Below are 24,613 nucleotides of genomic sequence, written 5' to 3'. Positions count from 1 at the left end.
ATCAACAGAAGCCTGAATATCGATGCCTTAATTTTGATTTTCAGTTCTGTGAATTTCTAGCTTTGCGAAATTTTACCAGTTTGATATTTCTTAGTTTTGGATTTTCAATATTTTTACGTTCGTAATCCTGGTCGTTCAGATTTTCGGTTTGTCTGATTTTTCACACCCACTCGTTGAGCAAACTACCCTGTGTGAGTATATTTTAATTTTCGACATTTTACTCTATCAAAACTTTGCTCTACCGTAACTTGCATTTTCGGAATCTAGCATACCGGAACTTCGAACCGTCGGGTTTTCGACCATATTCGAAACCGTCTTGTTTCCTCAAAGTTTCATTTCTTCAGTTCTCAAGTTTCGTCACAAAATAATTCGGAATCACGCGCTTTCGGAAACTTCAAAATTCGGAAACGAAGGAAAAGCACCCAGGTATCGTTTCCTCACCTGTCCGAGCCGTGGCTCCTCACTTTGCCTGGCAGTAGAGGCGGACCCGGGCCGCGCTGTGCCCGAGCCTGAGGCCCGCAGGGCGCAGCCAGTTTCCCGGCCGCGGAAGGGTCGTCGCGCCCAGCATTCCGCCCTGCAGGGGATGACCCTTCAGCGTCGTCATCCCTGGGGGCATCCCCGCGCTGGCTCCGTTCGATCCGTACATCTGTTGCACTGGAACACAGTCACGCACATCAGTCCCGCCAGCGCGACAGACGTCGTACAGGTGAAATTGTTGTACCTGCGGAATGGCCGAGTATCGAGGGCCTCCGTCTTCCTCGATTTCAAAATACAAGGCTCCAAACACGGAAACATCAGAAGCATTCGAAAATTTGTATAATTAGGAGTGGCTAGTCGAAAAGGCGGATTATAGAAGGGTCGTAAAACCGAAATTTATGGAACATCGTTCGAATGAATATAAGAATATAGCAAGTTGAAAGATATAGAATTGTCAAAATTTATCTTTCTATAATTCGACTTTCTACAATTAATTGAAACGCTTTGAAACGGATATTCGCGTTTATTGAAAATTTGATACTGTCACACGTTTGTTTTCCGATCTTTCTACACTTTCACTCTTATCCCAAAAGGGTAAAATTCATATCCAAGAATAGGAAATTGATGAGGGCGTTGGTGAGGAGGGTGGGTGGGGGAGACGGAGGCGAGGGAAAGAAGGGGGAAAAAAATTTAAGATGCATTTTAGCCCATTAACGTGCGGAAGTGCGGTTTTACCTATGTTATATGTAACGGCGTCTGATATTACGAGGGAGAATTGAATTATTGATTCCCGGCCACAAACTGCCCCCCGAGATGCCGGGGAACGCTCGGAGATTTACGTCTCAATTCGATCCTGTCCAGAGATTTGATGTACCTACCTACATATCTGCGTAACCCGCAGTTCGCCAGTTTCGTGGTTGAACGTGAGCATAATTCAGGCGAGTCGGTACCCCGGATGATTTAAATATAAACTGAAATCTGTCTTGCCAAGTAAATCGATAACCCGAAACCCGGGTGCACGCAAGATAAAAATAATGAAAAATTGTCGAATCTACCCAATATGGCAAAAGAAGTTTATTGTTTATTTAATGGCAAGAAGAAAATTATCGTTGTAACGACTTTACTTTGAATCCATATAATGACATTTCTTTTGCCCGTTTCCACATACTTCTTTACGGGGGCTAAGATAGTTTTGTTTCGAGGGTGAAAGCTTTTCAACTGCATGTTGTAATTCATACTAGTTTTAAAACACTCGCTCGAGGTCGGATTCCTAGTGTAACTGGTTTTTGTGCTTGTGCGCTGGCTTACTCGTTGCCAGTGTTTTACCAGATGATATAGTTGTAGGGTAGACTGGGGCACCATGACTCCTCAAAAAATTCTGGTATTTGCTTCACAGTATACAGAATCAACACTGTCTTTGTGCATGTGACGCAAACCGAATCTGCCCGTAAGATTTTTTCTATATAATGCTGCAAATCACGTTTACACATGCTTGTAAGTATAACGTATTGTGATTTTATGACAATAAATATCGTCAAAAAATACCACAGAACAATCAGCTAAGTGCTGACAGATTTGAAACACTACGCACAGCAATTTTAGCTCTAATTGAACGACGTTATTGTCATCTATTCCTATGTATACAATGCCAACCACTCACCAATTACAATTTGTTGATCCTGGTCGTTCCGTTTTTTGCCGATTCAAAATGTTATCCGAAGCACGCATATTGGTTCGATAGTACAAAACATATGTTTTCAATAATCAATTTTGTAAACTTGAAAATTAGTCCGGAAGGTCAAAAGTCATCAGGTAGCGGACCTGGCGCGCAGAAACTAGGGAGCGCTTGTCCTGGAAGTCGAGTTGCACCAGGAAGCGTACCCGGAGCGCAGTATCCAGGAGATATAGAACCCGGTACTCGAAATCTGCGGAGCGCGATTCTCACACGTCCGCTCTACTGCGCGTTTGTCTCCAGACTGAGGAATTTGGGTAGCCGATTGTGAGTTTATATCGATGACGTCAACAGAAAAAAAAATTTGGGTGACGTCACCTTCTGAATATCCGAACATCCGAACATCCAAACTTTGGTTTCGAACTATAATACTATGTATGATGTATGATGTATGATTTGGCATATCTTTACAGGCTTAGACGACGTTACCTTCTGTTATTTTCGCTCCGAGATGTATGTCGGGCTTGAAAGCTGCGTATAAGCTTCGAAAAAATTCACAACCCGGTCGATAACTAATCAGTTGGACTGCAGTCGTTGGATACTATTTTGATTTCTTCCGATTTTGTACGTCATACCTGCCACTGCAAACGGCACTACCGTTACTATAAATACGAAACGGTCCACCACCGACGCGTGTTTTCCTGAAAGCGTTGAACGGAAAATATTTTGTTGCAGGCTCGCTCTTCAAAGCAACTTCAGACATTCTCGACTCACTTGAAAAGTTTCAACTAGATTTCATCGCGAACCACGTCCGGGTGTTTTTCTTCTTTGCTAGTAACACGCGGGTGAAAAATTGGTGCAAAATTGGACTTGAAACTCGTAAGAAAATATTGAAGTGAAATTGAAGCTGAAATTCGGAAAATTTCGTTCAATTCGCGATTGAGACTCGTAGAATATTTCAATATCCAAAATCTTTAAAAAAAAATCCTTCGTTTCGTAAAGTTTCTGTGCACGCAACAAAACCAACTTACGCAATGTATTACGTAAAGAAGAAAAAAGACATCTGAACAAAATAAGTCCATTCTGTCGAAGCCAGGTCCGTCCGCGTATTTCGTAGCGACAGATACATGCAGAAAAGGCAGAATGCTAGGCTGAGCATTTTTCTTTCTTGTTGGATTTCGTTTCAGCAGCTGTCAGAAGTAAGAGTGGTGTGCTAACATACGCGGAGCCGTATCATACATGCATAGAATATAGAATCGAGAGTGCACTATTTATGAACTTTCATCCCTCCGTCCATCGTCTGTTCGACAGAAAATAATACGCATGTGTGTATGTATTCCCGTTCAGATTATATACAGCGTGAAAATAATTCATACGCGGAAAGAATATCAAATGTCAGATCGAATAAGCCTCTTGGAATAAAAAAAATTTCTCGAACACTGTCGCTGCACCTTTCATCGTGACGTGAATATAATAAGATAATTTTTCCACCGAGATTATGTATTTTCGACTTTTCTCCGACGTTTTTATCGAGCGTTTCACTCTCTGTATTAGTGAGCCTCAAACTTGACTACGAGATGAATAATGAGGTCAAGTGCTGATTTAACGATTGAGTCGAAGAGCGATAAGTGTAACACGTACACCGAAACATGTGTAAAGACCATCTTAGACCCGTTGGATTCTCACGCGAGACGAGTTTTCCATCTGTCAAAATTACATTATTTCAAGCAGGTACGTTCCACGGTTATCGCAATTAGCGAAGGCGAGGCGTGCTCAGCGTTAAAAGTACTCTAGTTTTCTTTTCTTCTTTTCCTTCGCTTATCGATTGGCTCGTTATACGCGTGAACACGGCGTGTTCTCGATATTTATTAAAAAACTTCTCATTCCCTGTATCATTCGCCTTAATTTGAACATTCGTTTCTGCAGTGTGCAAAGCAATATATGCGAATCTGCCTTACAGTTTTTTGCAATTTTGTTTTTCGTTTTCATTCGCCAAATTTTCATATCTAATTCCGGTACAACGTCGATCATTCGTCATTTATCATTTTTCACAACTCGTATCGCCTAGAAGGAATTCTTACGGTATCCGAATATCCAAGTTTTCTTAATTAAAGATCGCGTCGCGTAATCATCCGCGTATAACGATCACCCGCAGTAAATTGTAATTGAAACGAGATATTGTTCAGTCAAGCATCGTCACATTTCGATCACCGGGATCGAGGCCCGAACCCTTGCAACGTTCGCCGGGAGGTTTATACACCTAATAACAGATCGACGCGAACGACAGGATGACCTTAATAAGGATTGACGGACGCCCGACGGAAGCTGATGGCCGTTCACGCTGGCGGAACACCGACGCTTAATTCTCGACGTCAAGGACTGATTCAGCCGAGTATAATATTACCTGCTCGATATTTTCAGGAAGGCGAATCGCGCAAAAATAATTTCCATTTTCTCTAATCCCTTGTTTCTTGCAATTTATTAAAACAGATTTTCGCACCGGAATTATTAAAAGATGAAAAATAAGAAGAATACCTGCTGCGGCTTTTAGACAACTCAAATTTCTCTCCTTGATCAGGGAATTCGAGCGGAACTCGAACACCTGGTGCAAAACGAAATTGAGATATGAAATTCTGAAAGATTATTCAATTGTGCAAACCTACACGTATGTCATATATTTCTCAACGAACTGTGTGAAGAACAGCCGTAAAAATGCCGAGGTAGAATTCGGACGGTAAACTAATTCCGCAAACTAAACGGCCGATCGAGTTGACGATTTTTTTTTATTTTACCGTTAATCGAAAACTGTACATCGCAATAAGTTGTTTTTACGTATAGAACAGACATAATTAGGAGTCTTATATATTTTATCGAACGTATTTTGAAAATTTTTATAAAAATACACGATACATTGCGAAGGATAAGAGCGGTTGAATAATTCAATGAATTGTAAGTATACAAAAACCATTCATTTTTTCAACGGTACACACATGATTAATATCTTATAATGTAACTTTTTTCTTCATATTTTCTGTCCAACGATTAGTCGATCAAAGTTATCTTTAGAAAGTTTACCGCGTGACCTAAACAGGTGACCGTGAATTTGGCGTGAAAGTATTCTAGGTGAAGTGTGAAATTATGGATCGACGAAAAAAACGACAATTCTTAATTAATTTTGAAAAACATTTATAACATTCTCACAGACGGTCGCATTTTTACAAGCTATTTCGAAGACGGATGAAAAAAGGCGAGAGGAATGCAAGCAAGAAAGAAGAGAGGGAGAAAAAAAAGGAAAAGAAAAACATCGAAGCAAAAGCAAATGAGAAAATGTAATTTAACACCGCAACAGCTGCCGGAGTTGTTTCCTTCGATTGTCATTGTAAGGACATTGATTTACGGCTACTTATGGACGCACAAATGTCTTATGCGGTGTGTAGAAGCATGTGGCTTTAATACAAACCACATCTGTAAGAGCTTACAGCGAGTGACGTCACTGGCCTTGAAAGTATAAGGAACAACTAACTGCATAGACGATGTAGTGTCACAGGTCAGATGTGAATAACTTAGTGCCCAAGAGAAGTTTTTGGATTTTCCGACTACTTACAATTGCTTTTCGGTGCCATTAATAGGATAAAAAAAAAAAAATACAAGAATAACGCTACCAATAATATTTTATCTTATACATATATATTTTTTTTTCACTCACGCAGGCGAGAAAAATTCTACTGTATCAGTAAAACAGAATTGTATACGTTGCAATCGTTCGCCCATCTCGTGATGTTTATCTCTGAAATTCGGTTTCATTGGTATGATAAGGCGTCGATAATAATCCTATCGTGATTTCGAGCGGAAATAAAATACATACTTACGAAACAATCTGCGATTATGACGATACTGTCGGGCTACTATCTTTTGTTCCTAACAATTGCCACTACTTGGAGCGATCAATTAGCAATACGTCATTATTAACATGTTAAATAATCGTTAAAAATTCTCGAATGCACGCTTGATAATGTGTCGAGTGAAGCGTCGCAAAATTGAAAATTACAGTCTTTATTATACGTTAAGAAAAACGTGACAGTAAAAAGACAAACGACTGCCATTACGACATCGAAGATTGTTCTGCAAACATTGCGAAAAAACAAACTTCATGAAACGTTAGAGAAAGACTGATTTTTTCTCCACGTTAAAATTCGTTTCCATATTTCGTTATCATTTCGTTAATCAAGTTTGGACTCCTCGTAACCTGATTGGCGAAAAATTCACATCTGCTGATCGTACTTTGATTCTCCGTAATAGATCTTATAACGCGTTATACTAATCTTGTAAAACAACAAGTCTTGTATAAACGACAAACAAACGTTAGAGCAATGAAAAAATATGTACATTAACAGCTAAGACTGCATGTATGGATAGTGTATACATACGGCTAATAAATAAATAAAATACTTCGAGATAATACTACAGCTGGTATTTCACATCTCCTAAACGTAATCGAAAGTCTGTGTATATCAGTAGGGCAAAGTATGTAAAAGAGTCAGCTGAACCGGTCACTTTCTTCATTTTGTACCGAAGATAACGAACGCCAAGCAAAATCGTCAAACAAATCCTCCTGTCAAGTGTCCCTAGGATCGACAGTGAATGGTCCTTCGGCGAAGGGTTCCTGGGCACGTGTTTTCACCAGATGAAAACCCCGGTACTGGGTATTGCACCGATCGCCGGCCAGCACAGCGGGAAACCTGGGTGGACAGAGTCCGAGCAGATACGACAAAAGTCCGGGACACGGCCATCCCCAAAAGCCAACCTCGGAGTTGATGGACTCGGCGAAGTACACGGCGGCTCTATGGTGGTTGCACCCAAAGGGATTCCTCTTCTCCCAGCACCCCGGCTGCGTGATGCCGCCGTTCATGTAAAAGTCGATGTGCCCGCTGGCCTCGACCTTGCCCTGGATGAACGCGTTCGTGTGAAAGACGTCGACGAAGTCCGCGTCCCTCGGGTCGAGCTTTTCGTCCCGGCTGACGGTCACGTACAGCGGCATGGCCGGGTCCAGGCCCGTGATTCGGGGCAGCTTGTAGGGCCTCAAGGCCCTCGCCGTGAAGGCTGGCACGTGGGCGCCCAGCGAGAATCCGATAACGTGGAGGTCCGTCGCCCCGACGTCTCGCAGGATCTGGATCAGCTGTCCCAGGCACCGTCCGACGTGGGGGACGTTGTGAACGGCGACAGGGTAGCACGGGGCTGCGGCCAACCGATGCCAGTCGACGGCGATGACGTTGCACTCGCCCCTGACGAGGTACTCGTTCCTTATGCTGACCAGCGAGTCGAGCTGCATGTCCGAGTTGTACCCGTGGATTATTACCTTGGTCGGGTTGACGGGGTTGAAGTTCAACTCCCGGATGTTGGAGGAGCCCGACGTGGTGATGTTCACCTCCTGACCGCTCTCGCGGTTCCTTCTGGTGTACAGGAAGAACTTTACCTCGTCGTCCGGGCATGTTCGGTTCGTCTTAACCAGGCATGGACCCAAGAAGAAGTCCCTTCCCGTCTGCGCCAGCGCCGTCGACACCATCGCCCCGAATATCAAAAAGCTCCCGAGGGCCATGTCGCTCCTTAATTTTTACACTCTCCTACTCGGCTGTTGAAGGGTTTGAAAACCGGCTCGAAGCCTCACCGCTTTCTGGTACCATTACGCAGTTTCATCCTGCTCGGTTTATTTCGCGCCACCCTTTAGTTCGCCGAAATTTTTTTTTTTTTTTTCACTCTGCACACACGCGGGAATAATTCGCGACCTCCTTTTTCGTCGAGATTTTTTACCGTATTTTGACAGCGGTTTCCGCAGCTTCGCTTATCCGAGCCGATGCTTTCCGGTGGTGATACGAATCGGACTGAGGACCGATGGACGGTGAATCGGTAATAGTATGTAATGAAAAGTGTCTCTTCAGTCACTTTCTCGGTGTGGAATAAGCGGCGGTCGGGTCAGTAGGCCAGCAAAGTGGACGACTGTCGTTGTCGCGCTATTCCATGCGACTATATGGAACCGAGTATGACACACATGTGCTACGGAAGCGATTCGGCGCCTGCGCTATTGTGATTACAGCCTCTGATAATGGCTTTAATGACGCTAAATTGTTTCTTGTTTAAGAGATTATGTTCCACAATTGGTCGAGTTCGACCTGCTGGTGAAACTGCTAAGAATCAACACTGCGTCACTTCTGTTTACTGCGTGGTTACATGCAACATGAGATTTCGCTATCTGTAAAATATTTAACTGGAAAATCCCTGTCGAATGGCTAATTGTAAAACGCGAATAAACAAATCTATTGACAAACTGTGCCCAGCTTTACAGGTCAACTTATGTAGACGATTCAATCGACCTTCTTGATTCGTAAAAGAGAATTTTTTCTTGTTATCCAGGTCAATGATAAAAAACATCAATAGATGGTGACGTTTCAGTCCTTTGGTGAGGGCCTTCCTCAGAACTATAATATTTATTGAACATACCTTGTCTTATACGTGATCCATTTGACAACGATCAAAAACAAAAAAACGAGGAATGAAATTGGCTATCTGGCACAACAATTTACAAGAAATATTTTTAACACCGATTGGATGTTTTTTATCATTGATCTTGGATAGAAAGAAAAAATCTCTTTACCGGCCAATGCTATTTAAAACATTTAAATTTTATTCTCGCTGCTACCGTTTTACGAACGTTGTGATAAAATACTGTTTAAACTTTGTATAAAATGTGTCTGCAAGTCTTTTGTCTCACTAGATTTTTCAATTTCTCATATCATTTCTTTACAGATTGAAATAAAAATCAGCACGAGTTTAATTCTCGAATTTCTGTATCTGACGACGGTGCCATGTTCCGATAAAATTTGTGTCAAGTATATCTGATAAGCGAAGGATCGGTCCGAACGAATTCGAAAATATTTCAAATAAATATCGGAGGAAGTCGAATAAAACCTGAAAAAAATATTAAATGACGATTTTTCATCAAAAAAATAGAAAAATCTGTTCGATGACGACTACTGGCGATACTAGTTCAGAGTATATTATTATGTTGTTACTGCCTGATGAACGACTTACATGTGACCTCGGAAATAAGGTTGGCAAATAACGAGAATAATGAGACGACAAGAATAAATATAAATATGCGGTTACCTCCTGCACTCGTTTTTATCATAATAACGGTAATGATCACACAACCGACAGGCAGTGTTTCAGTACTTCTGCACCGAAACTGAAGATCGTTTCAGGAGATATTACAGTCCGATCAAATTGTATTGGAGTTGGTAGAGAGTGAGATAAATTTAAAGTACCTCCTAATAATAAAGAGGTGAAAAAGTGAGCAATAAATAATCCGTTGATACGTAACGACGCGATAATAAAATCGTGTGAATATAAGAACTAAATTTTGATCGCGTTCGCCGTTGCTTTGTTACTTTTTATTTGCTCTCTTCTTATCTCGAGTTGCAGGATGCGATATAAGTTTATCGCATAAGTGTGTTGTTTCTTGCGAGCACGCTGATTCATGCGTGTATAAATTGGCTTTTACAATTGAGCGATGAGCGGGTATCGCGTATACAAATACAGGCACTGACGCATAGAAATTCACGAGCATATATGCGACGTCTGAAAATTGTTATTCCATAGCTTTCCCCCAAAATACAATCACTTTTCAAATGGGATTATTTCGTTTCGATTCCACGACCTCGTTTCACCGATGCGTCTCGCAAATCACGGCTAAAAAATTTTCACTCTAAAGCTTATCGCCGAACGTACAACGGAACGATTAAAAGACAAGAAAGAGAAATTTGCCAGATAAGTATTACGCCCACATTTAGCTAATTGAGATAACGATGCGACACCGCGTGTTGTTATGGAGCATTGAGTCCCATGATATGGAATACCGAATAATTAATGATACCCTGAAGATGAACGTGCATGTTTAATATTTATGTATGTATATAACCTGTTGGATTGAAATAAACTTTTCTTTTTCCGCCTGCTTGTAAATTGATTACTCCTTCTTCGAATTTCTACACGTATTATACACTTTGCAGCAAATTCTTAATAGTTGCAAATTTTCCAACCGGGAGGCAAGAAAAAAGGGGAATTCATTATCCTGTTTCGTACTAAAAATCCAAACGATCCTTTTGTCAAAAATAGTATGCATGTAATTTTTGTCAATCGCAACATCGATATTAAACGAGCAGCGTGAAAGTAGACTTCATCAGCGTCTGCCGCAAGTTTAATTAACGCCAAGGTGTTACACAGACAAAGCTGTAGGCATACACGGTTAATTTATTCTAAAGAAAGTTTCCACCGATTATTATTCGCGATGAATATCATCGGCACCCACGTTCTCGCGTGAGCAAACTCTAGCCGAATTTTCATCAAAATTTGCATCGAGTATTAATCGAAGCCGGCGAGAGAAAAGGAAACGAAAGAAGAGAAAAAAGGGAGAAAAAAAAAATAAATAAATAAAACAACGGAGAGTACAGATTACGTATATTCGACCGTGAAATAAATTCGGCTCACGTTTTCATCGACGCTCTGCACTTACGCGTATACCATAATGTTTAATATACCTCGTAGAGAGGCACGTCGATTCCATCCCGGCGAAATTTCGCACGCCCCTTTTTGCATTAGTATTTAATGTACCCGCGCGACGAGATTTACACCAAGTGCGAACGACGAACTTCCACAAGCCGGGTTTTAGCTTTCTACATATACAGGTTCCGTTGGTATACCTATACGGACGGCTGCTACGTTAAAATTCCTCGTGTGCCTCTCGGTCTATCCTACGTACCATCGTTTACCCACGTCTTTTAACATCGTGTCGGATAAAAGTACCCTGAAATTCGCTTATTCACTATTAATTAACTGCATCCAAGAAATCCATTCGAATATGAACCCGTTAGATAATTTTCTCGCTGGAACGAAAACTTTATTGAATCGAAGGAATTTTCATCGAACAAAATAAAATTTTCTCGCTTAGACGTCAAGTAAATTAATCGATAGGTTCGTATTGAAATAGAATCTTTTTGTCTCGAACAAATTATCCGGAGGAACTTTTTTTTCTCGCTATCAGTATGCTGCTTTGCGCAAAAGCTTCTCAGTTGTTTTCTTATCGTATTGAACCGTTCACTTTAAAATGAAAATATTTCCTTTCGTTTAAGCAACACTTTTTGGACGATATTGACATGTTTCGGACATCTCTGAGAAATCGATGTTTTTTTCTTAGCATTTTTTTTAGCAATGTGAGAAAAATTCTACAAAATAAATAACGGCACTCGATTTGTCAGGAAATTTTACCCCTATTTCGCACACATGACAGTTATTTAACGTACGGTATATCTCAAGAAGATCGTAAAAAAACGAAAATCAAGATTGTACACCATAGTGTACAAAAAAGCGAATGGATCGAACGTGAATATTTCGAACAAGCAAGTAAATCGTTGTCGCCGAGGGAGGATTTGATATTCGAATGATCGTTATGGGTGAACTCACATGGGAAGCTGACTGGCGGATGGTTTTGAGCGTTGTTCGCGTTGTGCAAATGCCTGGGTGTCGACGTCCTCTGTTTGCAAAAGCACATGACCATGCCGGCACCGATGCCAGCCATGGTGATCAGCGTCGATACAATCGCAACCGCGAACCACGTTCTTTCCATGCCGAGGATCGTCGAGGCTTTCGTGTCTGTCGTGCAAACAAGGAGAAATTCGAGCATTGGTGAGAAACATCGAATTATGACACATCGCGCTGGTGTCTGGAAGGGTGTGTAGTAAGACTTGAAGAGAAATTGAATAGTGAAAAATGAAGAGTCGTGTTATACTCACTGGCGCACAGAGTCGAAGTAGCTTCGTCCGATCCATCTCCGCAGTGATTCACACCGTCGCAAACGAGGTCTGTGTCTATGCAAAACTCTCTCGAATTACATTTGAAGTCCTTGCACGTATGTTCTGTGAAAAGAAATGAAAAGAAAATAATATCACGTGAACAGGCTCGGCGAAAAATATAAGAAATGAAAACGACAGTTATTCGTTGGTCCGAAGACGTACCGCCACTTCTCTTTACTCGGGACAAGATCAATTTTCTTTCGCTGCAACGAAAGAGGACTCGAAATAGAACGAATTAAAAATTGAACAAAGCTGAAAATGACAAACGTTTGAACGACTCCGCTCGCGGTTGGTTTGAGCCAAATTGGATTAAAGCGGATCGTCGCCGAGGCTTTCAGCCGAATGGCGAATCCGTATGCGCGAATTGGATTAAAGGGCGCCAGCTCTGATGCATGTGAAAAGAGATCACATGCCGACGTACTTTCGGGGATCAACTTCCGGTCGGTTTGCCGATGAACACCTCGAGCGAACGCGAGAATTCTCCGGGCCTCAGTTACGGGAGGATTTCGCTTTTCAATCTCAACATACAAACTTACCCTCAAAATCGTTGATCACGCGTCATATTCGTAACGGTCTCATTGGATTTTTTGAAATTCGTATAAAAAATCCGAGGCCAAATTCCAGCCCTTTTTTGAAAGAATTTTTTTCCCGCCAGCAAAGACTCCTTCGCTTTTAATCGTAACAACTTTGAATTATTCAAAGAAACTTCGGCTGTAACGGCGAAAAGAGTTTTCGAACTATTTCGTGTAGCAACGTGGCAGCTGCGTCCCAGATCTCGAGGCGGCACGTCTTGGGCAAAAATATGCGATAAAGGGGTGCAAACTTGCGATGCAATACCTCGGCCATGTGTCTTACGCTAAGGAACGGCTGCACGTGTGCAAAGTGCTAACGACTCGAGCCGTCCGCACGGTTCAAACATTTCTTTTCCTGTCTTATTTTCGGCGAAATGTACCGAATTTTTCCCCCCTGCTATTTCAACGAACTGTCAAAGTTTCGTATATTGTACTAATATTCTGCGATTATCTTTAATTATTTTGTTAAAATTGGAAGAAATTCCCGGCGGTTGGTAATTTTCTTAATTCAAAAGTATAACGCGTCCCGAGTTCGAGAAATGAACCAACCTCAGAGTGAATGATAATTTGGGGAGCAAGAAAAAAAAGTTAACACAGCTGCGAGGATGAGAGAAATCGTCTGAATAAAATGAAATAAATGAACGAGGGCGCGCGTTTCATGCTGTTTAAGTATATCTATAGCTGGCGGATGTGGCTGAGAGTAGAGTAATTTTTTATAATTTAATAGCTCCGAATTCTTTTGGTCAATTTATCTTGCGCCCAAGTCCGAGCCCGTACTTTAAACCGTAAAGCTATACGTATACCTATCCGAAAAAGAATCTGTCGCTGTCGTGACTAAAGACGGTCAGTCCTCAGCCTGCACCGGTAGCACCTTTTTCGAATAAATCGTTCCCGATGCGTATCAGAAACACACCTATTATACCGTACAATCGTGCAGCATATAAGCGCCGGGTTAATACGACAAAGCTGTGAAGTCGTCGGATCCCAAAAAACCCGAGCCCGTAAAAGACAAAAAAAAAAATACCGTCTCGCGATGTAGGTACGAAAATTTGATTCCACTCGGAGAGAAAACAAATCACCGAAAAAATTGAGGGAAACAAAGACAGATGAAGATGAAGCGGAAACGAGTTTTTCATTTTACACCCTGAGTACGTACTTTTCCCTGTGAAATATTATCCTGCGTTTCAGGAGACGCTAAAAGAGAATAACATACTGTATTAAGATTGTGCGAAGTTTCGAACGTGTAGTAAAAACGGAAAAGTGCACGAAATAAATGCCACGCAATCGAAAATTGCCCCGCATTGCAGGAGAATTGCATCGACGTTTCTTCCCGGGCAAGCGTATGAGCTCTCGGAAAAGAACGAAACTTTTCCTAGAAAATATATATATCCTTATCGTTTTATTGGATATCTGCACTAGTGTATCTAGACACAACGATCGTCGGCCCGCCTCACGGAATTCGCGAAGACGCCGGCAGACGCGGCTACATGCTACTTTTCTCCTATTTTCTACTCCCTCCTTTCCTTTCCTCTGCTTTTATGTTTGGTTTTTCTTTTCTTCTTCTTCTTCTTCTTCTTCTTCTTCTTCTTCTTGTTTTTTTCACCTACTTCTTTTGACAAAACGAAGAAATAAACGGAATACGTTCGATATCGCGCCGTAATACTTCTGCACGAGAATTCAGGCGTTCAAACTGCAGGAAGTTATACAGATATAATACCAACGGTTACACTTTTCCATCGTTTCGAATTTCAATCGATAGCATACCAGAGTTTTGTATTTGCCCATTGAACAACGTTAAGTACTCGCGGGAATTGAATATATATACAATATACATCCGATCAAACGACGGAGAAATAATTTCCTTTTCGCGGTGAATGAAAGATTTTTACGCCGTTTCGACTCTCGTCAGATAAAATAAAATTCATTGCCTCGAGTATGTTGTCGCGTTGAACCGAGAAATAATTGATATATATATTTAATATATAATAATAATATATATTTAAATCAACGAGAGATGAAAAAGAGTCGGATCCCGGATACATGAAAAGGAGGAAAGGAGGCCATTTATACGCGATCGTGAAACAATGCGGCCTGCAGGACGATCGAATGAAGTGCTCTTATTCAACGAAGGCTCGCCGCCGACTTGGGCGTAACTGAGTATTGTTTTCTGAATAAGACCCGACGTCCCCTTATCGACGTAACGATTTATCACTGAGGGCAATTAGCGCAAGTATAAAATGAACCGAAAGAATTAAGGAGCGAGGAAAGAAATTCAATTGAGAGATGGAATTGAGATTGAAGTGCGAACTTGAAATTGAAGGAATAAGAAAGCAGAGGAGAGAAAAAACGTGCGTCGCAGGATGGAAACAGAGTGGTCAATTTCAACGGACGGTTTTATACTCACTGGGATCCTTGACGGCGGTGATCACTAGACGAAAACCATTCGAATCTGTGCCCCAGCCGTCTGTCACGTATTTTAGGGTGACGAAATTCGTCCTCGTAAATATAGCGCCCACACTCTGCTTCGTATTCCGGCAGGATAGATCGGCCTGAAAACCAAGAAAAGGACGCATCTTGAGTCACGATCGAGTTATGCCGGGTATCCAGGTATACAGTTACTCGTCGTAACGTTGAAAACGACTTCTGAAACTAGGCAGTAAACAGAATAATGAATGAATCATTAAACGCAGAGTTAAAGTCAATTTTGTTTTTATTCACAAGCCAATTCGATTTGTCTGAAATCGCGTGAATTAGCATATTCAGCGATAAATTGTGCCGATGAAAGGAGAAACGCCTGCCGTGCCGCAACCAAATACGGGCAAGTAAAGCGGATTGCCGTTGAAACGGAGAATATGCTTTTTATCAGCGACGCGATAATTTCTTCGCTTTCCGATTTGTTTCAACGTAAATGGGGATCGAAGAAGAATAAAAGACTCGATAAAGTATGCTGATGACCTGAATCGAGTGAAAAAGTTTGCATAAACTTTCGAGGTATTTTGGAAGTAAAATTAAGGAGAAAAAATAAAAGGAACTGGTAGTAAGTGAACTCTAATTCGTTATAAATTTTCGGGAACACCAATGTTGAAATGGTGAAAGCGAGGATTAATTATCCTTTTATTTTCTTCCAACTTTAAACCGTGATAACGTGCAGAAGTATAATTTGCAAATACACCCGGTCGTGTATGAAAAATGGCGCGATCGTTTGCGAAAAAATATAAATCACTACGGCCCGGTAAGTCGTAAAGCATGAATTCGGTGGTTCGACTTCCTAATTACTGGCATTACGAAACGGTAATGATCACGCGGCGCACGTATTGTTATAATCAGTTTCCCCCTGGTTTGGATATGGTTTTGGCGCGGATTGCATATCGATAATTAACGCTGGCCAGGCACACAGCGTCGATTCCCTAAATCATCGGGACACCAAACGCACGCACAAGGACACGTATGAATTCGTACCTACCCGTAATCACTGCAGGTAAAGGTTAACGAGTGTTAACCATTCGTAGGTCGCGGCTGCCCCTGAAGCGGAGATTGATGGAGCGCACGGCGGTTTAGATAAGCCTTAATTTTCGTCATACTTTGCATATTCCCGTAGACGCAAATTGCGGGCAATAACATTGTCAAATTACGCCTAATGATCCCCGACCCGCGCATGAGCTTACGGCCACTTGAAAACTTGGCGAACTTTTGAACCCGTTCAATTTCGGTTCACACTATTCTGCATACTCGCGCGGCACGCAATATTTAAATATTATCATATTTCAAACGTACAACGTAATATTTCAGCAATATTTCGCTGAAAAATGTCAAATATTCTACTTAAAGGAATATTTTTAACGCAATAAAGCAGTTTTATTACATACTTTGAAGATATTTCGGGAATTTTTCAATTAATTGCTGTACAAGAACTTGAACCGCTTCGGATATATTTTAACTACAATATATCAAATCTTGGTCACTTTCAAGTGTTGCTGTAAGATTTCGTCGCAAATACATACTTGTGGGTGAAATATATCGGGAATCATGCGTTTGCAGTAGTATGTGAGAAAAATTCACCAACTAAAGGATATATCAGCGTATCACTGACGTGAAACTGAGAGAAACAGCGTTAATTCGTCACAGTTTTGAGACACACGTCTCGGTACAATTTTTGAAGTCTGTACACTTTGCGGATCGTTTAAAAATAAGGCGTCATAAGTAAAACGAGAAAAGTATCTTACACGTGACGAAATGTGTGCGAAATATTGATACGACATATTTCATAAATATCCTATAACTTACGTTCCAGGACATTGACAGTGTTTTAAAAATATTCGGCTTACGCGCCCGAAGCGCGAAGCTCTTGTAACAAAATATTCCTGAGATGTTTCCGAAATATAAGGTGCCGTGTGGGCAACGTAAGAGGCGTCACAGAAGGGTCTCGAGTCAAGTATTATACCAATAATAATTCACCTGCACGGCGAAGAAGCGATAAGTTAAACGCGAGCTTCGAAAAAAGCCATCCGCTCATTATCCGGCTTTTGTTACTTCATTACTTAAGCCACGCTACACGTGCGTTTCGTACCCTTCCAGAAATCGTGATTATAATTACACTGTCGTAATTATGAGCCTCGAAGAAAGGCTTTTGGTGGAAATTGCACCGTGCGATAGTTCGCGGTGAAACACATGCAACCCCCTACCGAGGCGAATATCCTGCAAGCTCTAAAGTCATCCTTCCTGTTCGGAATTACTCGATGCTCCTCCTGACTGCAGAAGCTCGTACAGCCAACTGTTATTTTCACTTCTGCACTAAAACTGGAAGTAACCAATTGCCCGTTTCCTAGCACAATTATACCGCCCGAATATTGCGAGCCCGAGTTTATGCTCTACGTGCATTATATGTATTGATCGCTGCACACAGTTTCGGGATACAGAAGCTTTGTTTCCAGCCGCGACAGCAGCCCCGAGTGCAGTCACTCGGATGTTTGAAATCCCGGAATATTAACCGCCCATCCCCAAATGAAAGCTTCGAGTAATAATGCAAAAATTAGAGAATCAGACTTTTCCAAATTTTCGCTACCCAGCCGATTTGGAATTTGGTAATCGATATTTATTATTGAAAATTAATAACCATGCATTCCATTTGCGAAACGAGTCGAGCTCGGATCTCTTTCTCTCGATGATAATTGCTATTAATACCAATTCGGTGTGCAAGTTTTAAAGTAATGAAAGACGGGCGAGTTTAATTAAAATTGAGGATCTTTGCTGCGTATAGAAAACCGCGAAAAGGGTGCAAAATCTAAATTCCACAGGCAAGACGGGCATCGTAAGAATTCAGTTTCGCCGTAGCCTGAGCGTGGAAGAATGCGATAAAATCATTCGTTCAATACCAGATGGTCCGCTGGTTTGACGTATCCTGGACAATACAAGCCAATACAAGATAATCTCCGATGTACGTCAACGCGATCAATCGAGTCGACGTAATCATAGGCACGCGAATAAATCGGAATTCCTAGGAGCTTCGTAATAGAGAAATTGGAGAAAATTTGACACGATCGGCGAAACGCCTGCCTGCCAGTTAAGCCTGTTCCTCGACTAATTCGGCGAGGCGGTTGACAGTTGACGAAAGGCTTTCGTAAGGGAAAATTCGTCCTCGAGGTGAATCGATAGTTACGCACCCTCGTCCCCCGAACCCTTCAGGGAGCCCTCGATGAGGGGTATACAAAGCGGGTGAAGACTTGCGACGCGAAAAGGAGGGACAACGAACGAGTTTCGCCCCTGTTATTCGGGGAGATCTTCGGGGGCCTTCGGCCCCGGTTTACGCCGACTAGCAGTATTTTACACCTGCTTATACAACACGGGAATTATGATAATAGCCGAAATGTATTTAGGGGTTATCATGCCGCGCCTTTAAAGGGAGGCCGTAATTCTCACGGAGAGGCTGATGAAACGTTGCCAGCCTCTTGTTCGCACGTTCAATTTGAAAAATTGTTCAATGCGGAACTACACTCGTATTCAGTGATCAACTGATTAGAGGTTCGCAATTTTCTTCTTAGCATCATGCTTTATAATCATTGTTCTTGAACCGTGTATTCATTCTCTCGTAAAGTTGAACGTAACTATTTGCATAAAATATCAATTCTTGACAGTGATGAACAATTGAAAAAATTCACAGTCGGTATTGATGTGTTAAAAAAGATATGCTTGAACATTATATCGGCGATATTATACGGCCTGCATCGTTCAAGCGACAACTTTTGTCCGACGAGGAGATGAAATGCGAGAAGCCGAGATACCTAGTCAACGGTTTTGGACTGATTATTCGTTTAATTATGAAGGTTGGGGCTCGAGTTCTCCCTCGCGGCTCACTTCGCACTTAAGGCCTTTATTTATTATCCGGCATAGTAATAATAATGAATGTAGGTAGACGAACCGTTCTCGTGTTCAGCTTTGCTTTATGACACAATTAATTACCCGAGTGCCAGCCGCAGATCAGTCCTGAGCGATAGAATACGTACCTTAGCCTATATATACGCTCGATTCTGTCGGAGCTGCCGTTTACACGATGAAAAGGCATGATTGCCATTTTTTTTTTTTCCGCTCACCGTTATATTTGTGACGGGTAATTATCACCGTGCGAACAAATTACTTGATCTGCTGTAATATCATTCGCCGAACAGTTTCGCAGAGAAAGAAAAGAAGATGCAAAGAGAATCAGTGGCTGCAGCTAGCTGCACGGATCGCAGGAGAAGGGTCTGCAGATGCAATTACGATAAAAGTGAAAGCTATAAGTTCTCCCGCAGATTGTTAGCGAGGTATAATTTCGTCCCAGTCTGCGGGATATATCCCGCGGGAGTCGAAAGAGGAGAAGAAAGAACGACGCCGCTTTACCAATTATAAGAAATCGTTATGGCCAGAAAGTTACACCGCGAAATCGAAAATAGGGTGTATAACGCAAGCGATGAATTTCGCGGTTAATTTCCCCCTTGAACAAACGGCGCGGTGGCAAATTATTTTTTGTTATTGTTAATACCCGCCGCTTTATTGGTTTATACAATACGTGTAAATATGTACGCTAGAGGTAGAATATTAGGGGAATCGGGTATATTTTTTTTTCTCACCCATAATTGGAGGAGCCATGGTAATTATAATTTCTTGTTGATCTTACCGCTGTTTTGTGTTCTTTTTTCTCCCTTGTTATCGACATTTTCCCTCACACGTAAGCCTGAAAGCTCCGATATGAGTTCGGCGAACGTGTCGGGGCGGATAAAAGCGCGTTATATTCGGAGGAATTCGATGCTAGGCGCTCGAGACTTTACGAGACATAATAGTCGCTCGTTAGTTATGATAATAACGTGATAATATTGGCGATAAAACGCACGATAAGAAGTTATGCAACCTGCGACCAGCCGTTTTGTAACGGATCGTAATAAAGCTTGAACGTTGATCCGGTACGTGCCCCTCGGGGTCTACATGTATAATTACGTAACCCGAGCAATAAGATTGACTCAGTATTAGATAAAATCAGTGCCGAATGAAGAAGATAATCATTTTCAGATCTCATTTTGCCGGTCGCATTATTTAATTAGGTATGACAAAAAAAAAAAAAATAGGAGGATTAAAATATTTGTGTCGCCGTACGAATAAAATTTGTATCCTGATCTGAGCTTAAATTTTCCTTCCTTTTCTATCGTTGTCGACAAAACATGCGAGTCACACGCGACTTGGAATAACTTTTCTCTTTTATCGGTTTGATTTTTTCCTGCTCGCTGCATCGTCGCTGTTGATGTTTTTCACGGTGTGGGTTGCTCTGTGTATTCGTATATTCAAGTTCGATATAGGGATGCACAACGACTGGAAGTGTCACTGCCTTCCACCGCATCAATCTTCCCTCTTTGCGAGTGATGTCACCCTCGATTGGAGGCGACGGCCGCCACTCTTCCAGCTCTCCTCGATAAACTCCCTCCCGCTTTAACCCCGGTTAGTTCCCTTATCTCTCCCTTTCTGGTATATCTCTCCGTCGAGACTTTTACCCGCCCCGAGAGGGACTACCAAAAACCGTGAAACAAAATGCTCCTCCCAATTTCGTGTAACAATATGCTCTTATCTCATCCTCATTCCTCCATTTTTTTTTTTTTTTTTTTTTTTAACTCGCATACAGTTGCGCTTTATTGAAAAGTCTGCAAAACATGCCGTAAATACGAATCGAATCAACTGTCAAATATTGGTGTGAAATTCGTACATAATTATTCACGATTTTTTCATGTGAAATTTCGGGCGACCGTTGAAGAGAATTTGATTTTACGAACGAAAGTACAAATCTCAGCCTTCGTAACCGGCTTGATTGACTAATCATAAGTCATTGATTAAAAAAATACCGCACAACGGTACGGCTTAAAATTTTTTCATACCAACTGTGAGCTTTCACTGCTTTTGATCATGACGCATCGGAGAGGCTCGACGTATGTCCAAGGTACAAGGTGTATGTATGTAACTATATAGGTGTATATATATAGTATGTAGGCTGAATTTTAATGTATTCGTCCATTAAAAATTCCGAGCAGGGGGCGTGCGGGGAGGAGTGAAGGAGGAGGCATCGGGGAAAAGTAGGACGAGGGGTTGAAAACTTGCATCATTAATCAGGATTCGTCTCTTCGGTCCATTCTTTTCGTCGTTTTTACTCCCTCTCTTTCTTCCTTGTCGTTTTTTTTTCCAATTTTTTCTTTCATAATCTAGGTATACTTCATGCACCTCGTCAGCGGAGTATGAAATATCCTTTGAACGATACTGTAGGAAATAAAATGGCTGTTCGAGCCACTTATCGTTCGAGGGCGAATGACGAATGAAAATTAGGTCGCTGAATTTAGTCTTGTTAGGAATTTCTCGCTGCGTTTTCGATAAAATTTAATTTTAATTATTCGCGATAAAATAAATAACCTGTTCAGAAATTATAAAGTCCAAGCTTACCGGTGTGCATGTTGTATTGTTACACGCATCGCGTGCCAAGGCGTGCATGTATAATAGGTCTACTTCTAATTGGTAATCAATAAAAGGTGTACGCTTCTGAGTTAATGCACGAAGCAAAATTACGTTCTTCACTGTATGGGTCTAACTGGACGAAGACTACGAACGTGAATTTATGCATCAAACATAGGTGTCAACATACGTAATTCAAATTTTGCAGCATGTTTTCAGGTTTTCCTTTATTTGATACGAAACAAAATGGATGTTATAATCGATGAAGCTCAATTTCTTCTATATTATACATCGATCATGACTGAAGAAGAAATACAGAAAACTATCAGTATACTATTTGCTTTCTGATAAAACAATGGTGCGAATTTTCTCCATTAAACACGAAATGTTCAAAATGTGTGACAAGCGAGGCTGTATTTTTTAAAAACCGGATAGAATAAGTCGAAGTTATAACTTCCGATCGATTGGAGTACTTAAATAATTTAAAGCTGTATAAACAACATCGAAATACATCACGACTGGAAACGTGGTTCGATATACGTGTATCGAAAACGCGGTCTAGCGAATTTTATTCGCGAATGAAAATCGTGAGACGCGGACCAGCAGCGAGAGCTGGAAACGAGCTAATGTAAAGAAAATGAGAGGCTCTTGAGGTAGACGGGAACGATGGAAGATTCGCCGGAGTTGGAGGAACTGGGCGAAACAAGGAGAAACCCATCCTACTGCAGTCGTCTGGAGCGATGGAACGCGGTGCAAAAAACCGGAACGAACCAAAGCGGAAATGGAATTTGTATATCAGCGCTATTTCAGGAGCGAAAATTGCCATTATCGAATAAAGCTTGCCGCACGATGCAGCGACTGGTGGCTCTCACCCATCGTGATAGAGAAGAATACCTTTAAACACCGAATTTCAACCGTAAACTTCTTGGGATTGAACAGCGACGGCGGCCACTGAGAATGATAGAAAAAATTCCGTGACTTTTCCCTGAACAAATAATAATTTTTCCATGACTTAAATTTCAACAACAAGTGTCAATTCGAGTATCTGATAAATAAAGCTCAGAATCAATCGATTCTTAAAACACGTTTACAATCTGTTTAATGATCACGGAACCGAACTCGGGAGAAAAAAAATTGTTCTTGGAATCTTTTTTTATGTGAAGAGCTATATTCCTTCTTATTTCGCTGCACCGGCATTAAATTAATTCTCTGACCTCTTTGGTTCTCCTGACCAGTGACCAGCGTCGCATCTTCAGAAAAATCGCGTGATTCGAGTATTTCTTCTATCGAAAAATCTTCACGGTGGTTCAAATTCGGTTCAAGAAAGTTTTTTTTTTTTCTTTATTGAGGTTGCCAGTAGGTAGCAAAAAATCTGACTTGTGCAATCGTTATAGTGTACAGATGATAAACATGTGACTTACGATTAGCCATAAACAGTTTATTGTTACCCAAAATCTAACTCGGACGATTAATGAAGAATTCATTCGAGAATGAATCGAGCTACATTTTTAGTCAAAATCGATAAAGCAATCCATACTTTTCTATGAAAAATGATGTAACAATGTTATTACTCCGAATTTGTGAACGTGTATAGCGTGGTCCCTACGTTTAAAATTCAACGTTTCTAAATTTTTCCCGGTACGACGGAAATTTTTTTAATCACAGGTGTAGTGAGTAGATTAGCCTCGCCAAGACTTCCCAAACATTCACAAAATCCCTTTTTTGTCCAAATAATATCTTCGCCCTGACCCCGATTCTCCAATTATTCGTCCCATGCAGTCATTAACCTTCTCCGTTAAAAATAAAATAAGTCTCACCTTGTAATTTCCAACGGCATGCGCCCCGTCGTAGATGTACAAGTGGTCGTTGCAGTCGAGCTGGAGCCGATCAAAGCGAAGCATGAACCGCTGGAGGATGCTGTGGGTCTGAAATGTGATGGCGCAGTCGAGATTCCGCTCGTTCTGCGATGTCAGCACGGCCCCGTCAATTTTCCGGTAAAGCTGCTGCAGGAAGTGGTTTTTGCAGACGTGGATCATCTTGTCTGTAAATGAAATACACGAGGGATTGATTGGATGTATATCGGCGAGGATCGAGATCGGTCGTTCGATTAGTATCGGTACCGAAGTTCTACGCTTCGGCCGATTTGTTGAAACATCCAAGGAACGGCTCGACCAGATTAACCGAAGGCTCGCCCAGGCCTGGAAAAATCATCCGATCCATTGCCCCCTGATTTATTGGCACCCCTCGGAGATAATGACGGATATAGCAAAGGGCGGATCTCTTTCGCTACGATTAACTTCAGCCGCTTGTCCCTTGAACCCAAGGAGAGAATCCTAGCTGCTGAAAACATGCGGAGAAGAGAGCGAGCGAAGGGCGGGGAGTGTAAGCAAGAATTTCCCATTCTGGTCCGGCAGCGGAGATCGGGCGGCGATTTCACGGCTCTCTTAATCCCTAGAGCGAGGTGAATACGGAGCTTTTCTACGCGTGTACGATTTTTATCAAGGCTTAGGCGAAGCGTGCTTCGCGCAGCTGTTACGCCCTTTTTTTTCGAATCCGGGAGTGTCGCGCGAGAATTCGTAAAAACCCGGAAACGCGAATCTGTGCGTCGCGTGCATGTGTGAAGGATTTAATGAAAATTGCGCGTGCATCGAGCTTGCGAGCTTGGCAAAGTTTGCGACCGCGTAATTGCACGTTGACGGGATAATATTTGCAATCGGGTATATTATACCTATACAGGCGTGCTCTCTGCACGTGTGTAACGAACGCGAACAATCTGTTATTACGGAGTTCACTAATTACCTCAAACTTGCGCCTTCTATTATAATATACGGCGGTATATCAGATCCGGAACGTTTCGAAACTTCCGCAAGCTGCACGCTCGACGTACGTACGACGAGTTTGTTGAACACGCGTACATCCAGTCCGCGATTCTCTAACTTTGCGAAATTTCAATACGCTGAGATTCTCGCACTTCACTGGATCAGCTGAGCGTTTGCAACACTGCGTATACTGTTGCAAGCAGCTTGTGATTT

At 41.7% G+C, this 24,613-nt stretch overlaps 2 protein-coding genes across 2 annotated transcripts in view; both read right to left on the bottom strand.

Annotated features, from left to right (window-relative positions):
- Positions 1–24,613, bottom strand: part of wb (wing blister) — a 155,955-nt gene that overhangs the window by 88,512 nt on the left and 42,830 nt on the right. Inside the window, exons 2-5 of the mRNA XM_046613508.2 lie at positions 23,399–23,622; positions 15,028–15,172; positions 11,992–12,114; positions 11,663–11,851 (exon numbers count right to left, since the gene is read on the bottom strand). Coding sequence (XP_046469464.1) covers positions 11,663–11,851; positions 11,992–12,114; positions 15,028–15,172; positions 23,399–23,622 — 681 coding nt within the window. The remainder of the gene's footprint in view (positions 1–11,662; positions 11,852–11,991; positions 12,115–15,027; positions 15,173–23,398; positions 23,623–24,613) is intronic.
- LOC124212907 (lipase member H) lies at positions 5,815–8,184 on the bottom strand. The gene has a single exon (XM_046613523.1). It carries the CDS (start codon positions 7,743–7,745, stop codon positions 6,765–6,767), a length of 981 nt encoding a protein of 326 aa, XP_046469479.1. The 5' UTR covers positions 7,746–8,184; the 3' UTR covers positions 5,815–6,764.

This window comes from Neodiprion pinetum, chromosome 2 (assembly GCF_021155775.2).
Source record: "Neodiprion pinetum isolate iyNeoPine1 chromosome 2, iyNeoPine1.2, whole genome shotgun sequence".
In the NCBI taxonomy this organism is placed as follows: Eukaryota; Metazoa; Arthropoda; class Insecta; order Hymenoptera; family Diprionidae; genus Neodiprion; species Neodiprion pinetum.
The sequence above is the reverse complement of the archived record's forward strand: the minus strand, read 5'-3'. Positions and strand labels throughout refer to the sequence as shown.

Excerpts from the sequence above, each read along its gene's own strand:
- LOC124212907 (XM_046613523.1), bottom strand. The coding sequence starts at position 7,745 with ATGGCCCTCGGGAGCTTTTTGATATTCGGGGCGATGGTGTCGACGGCG.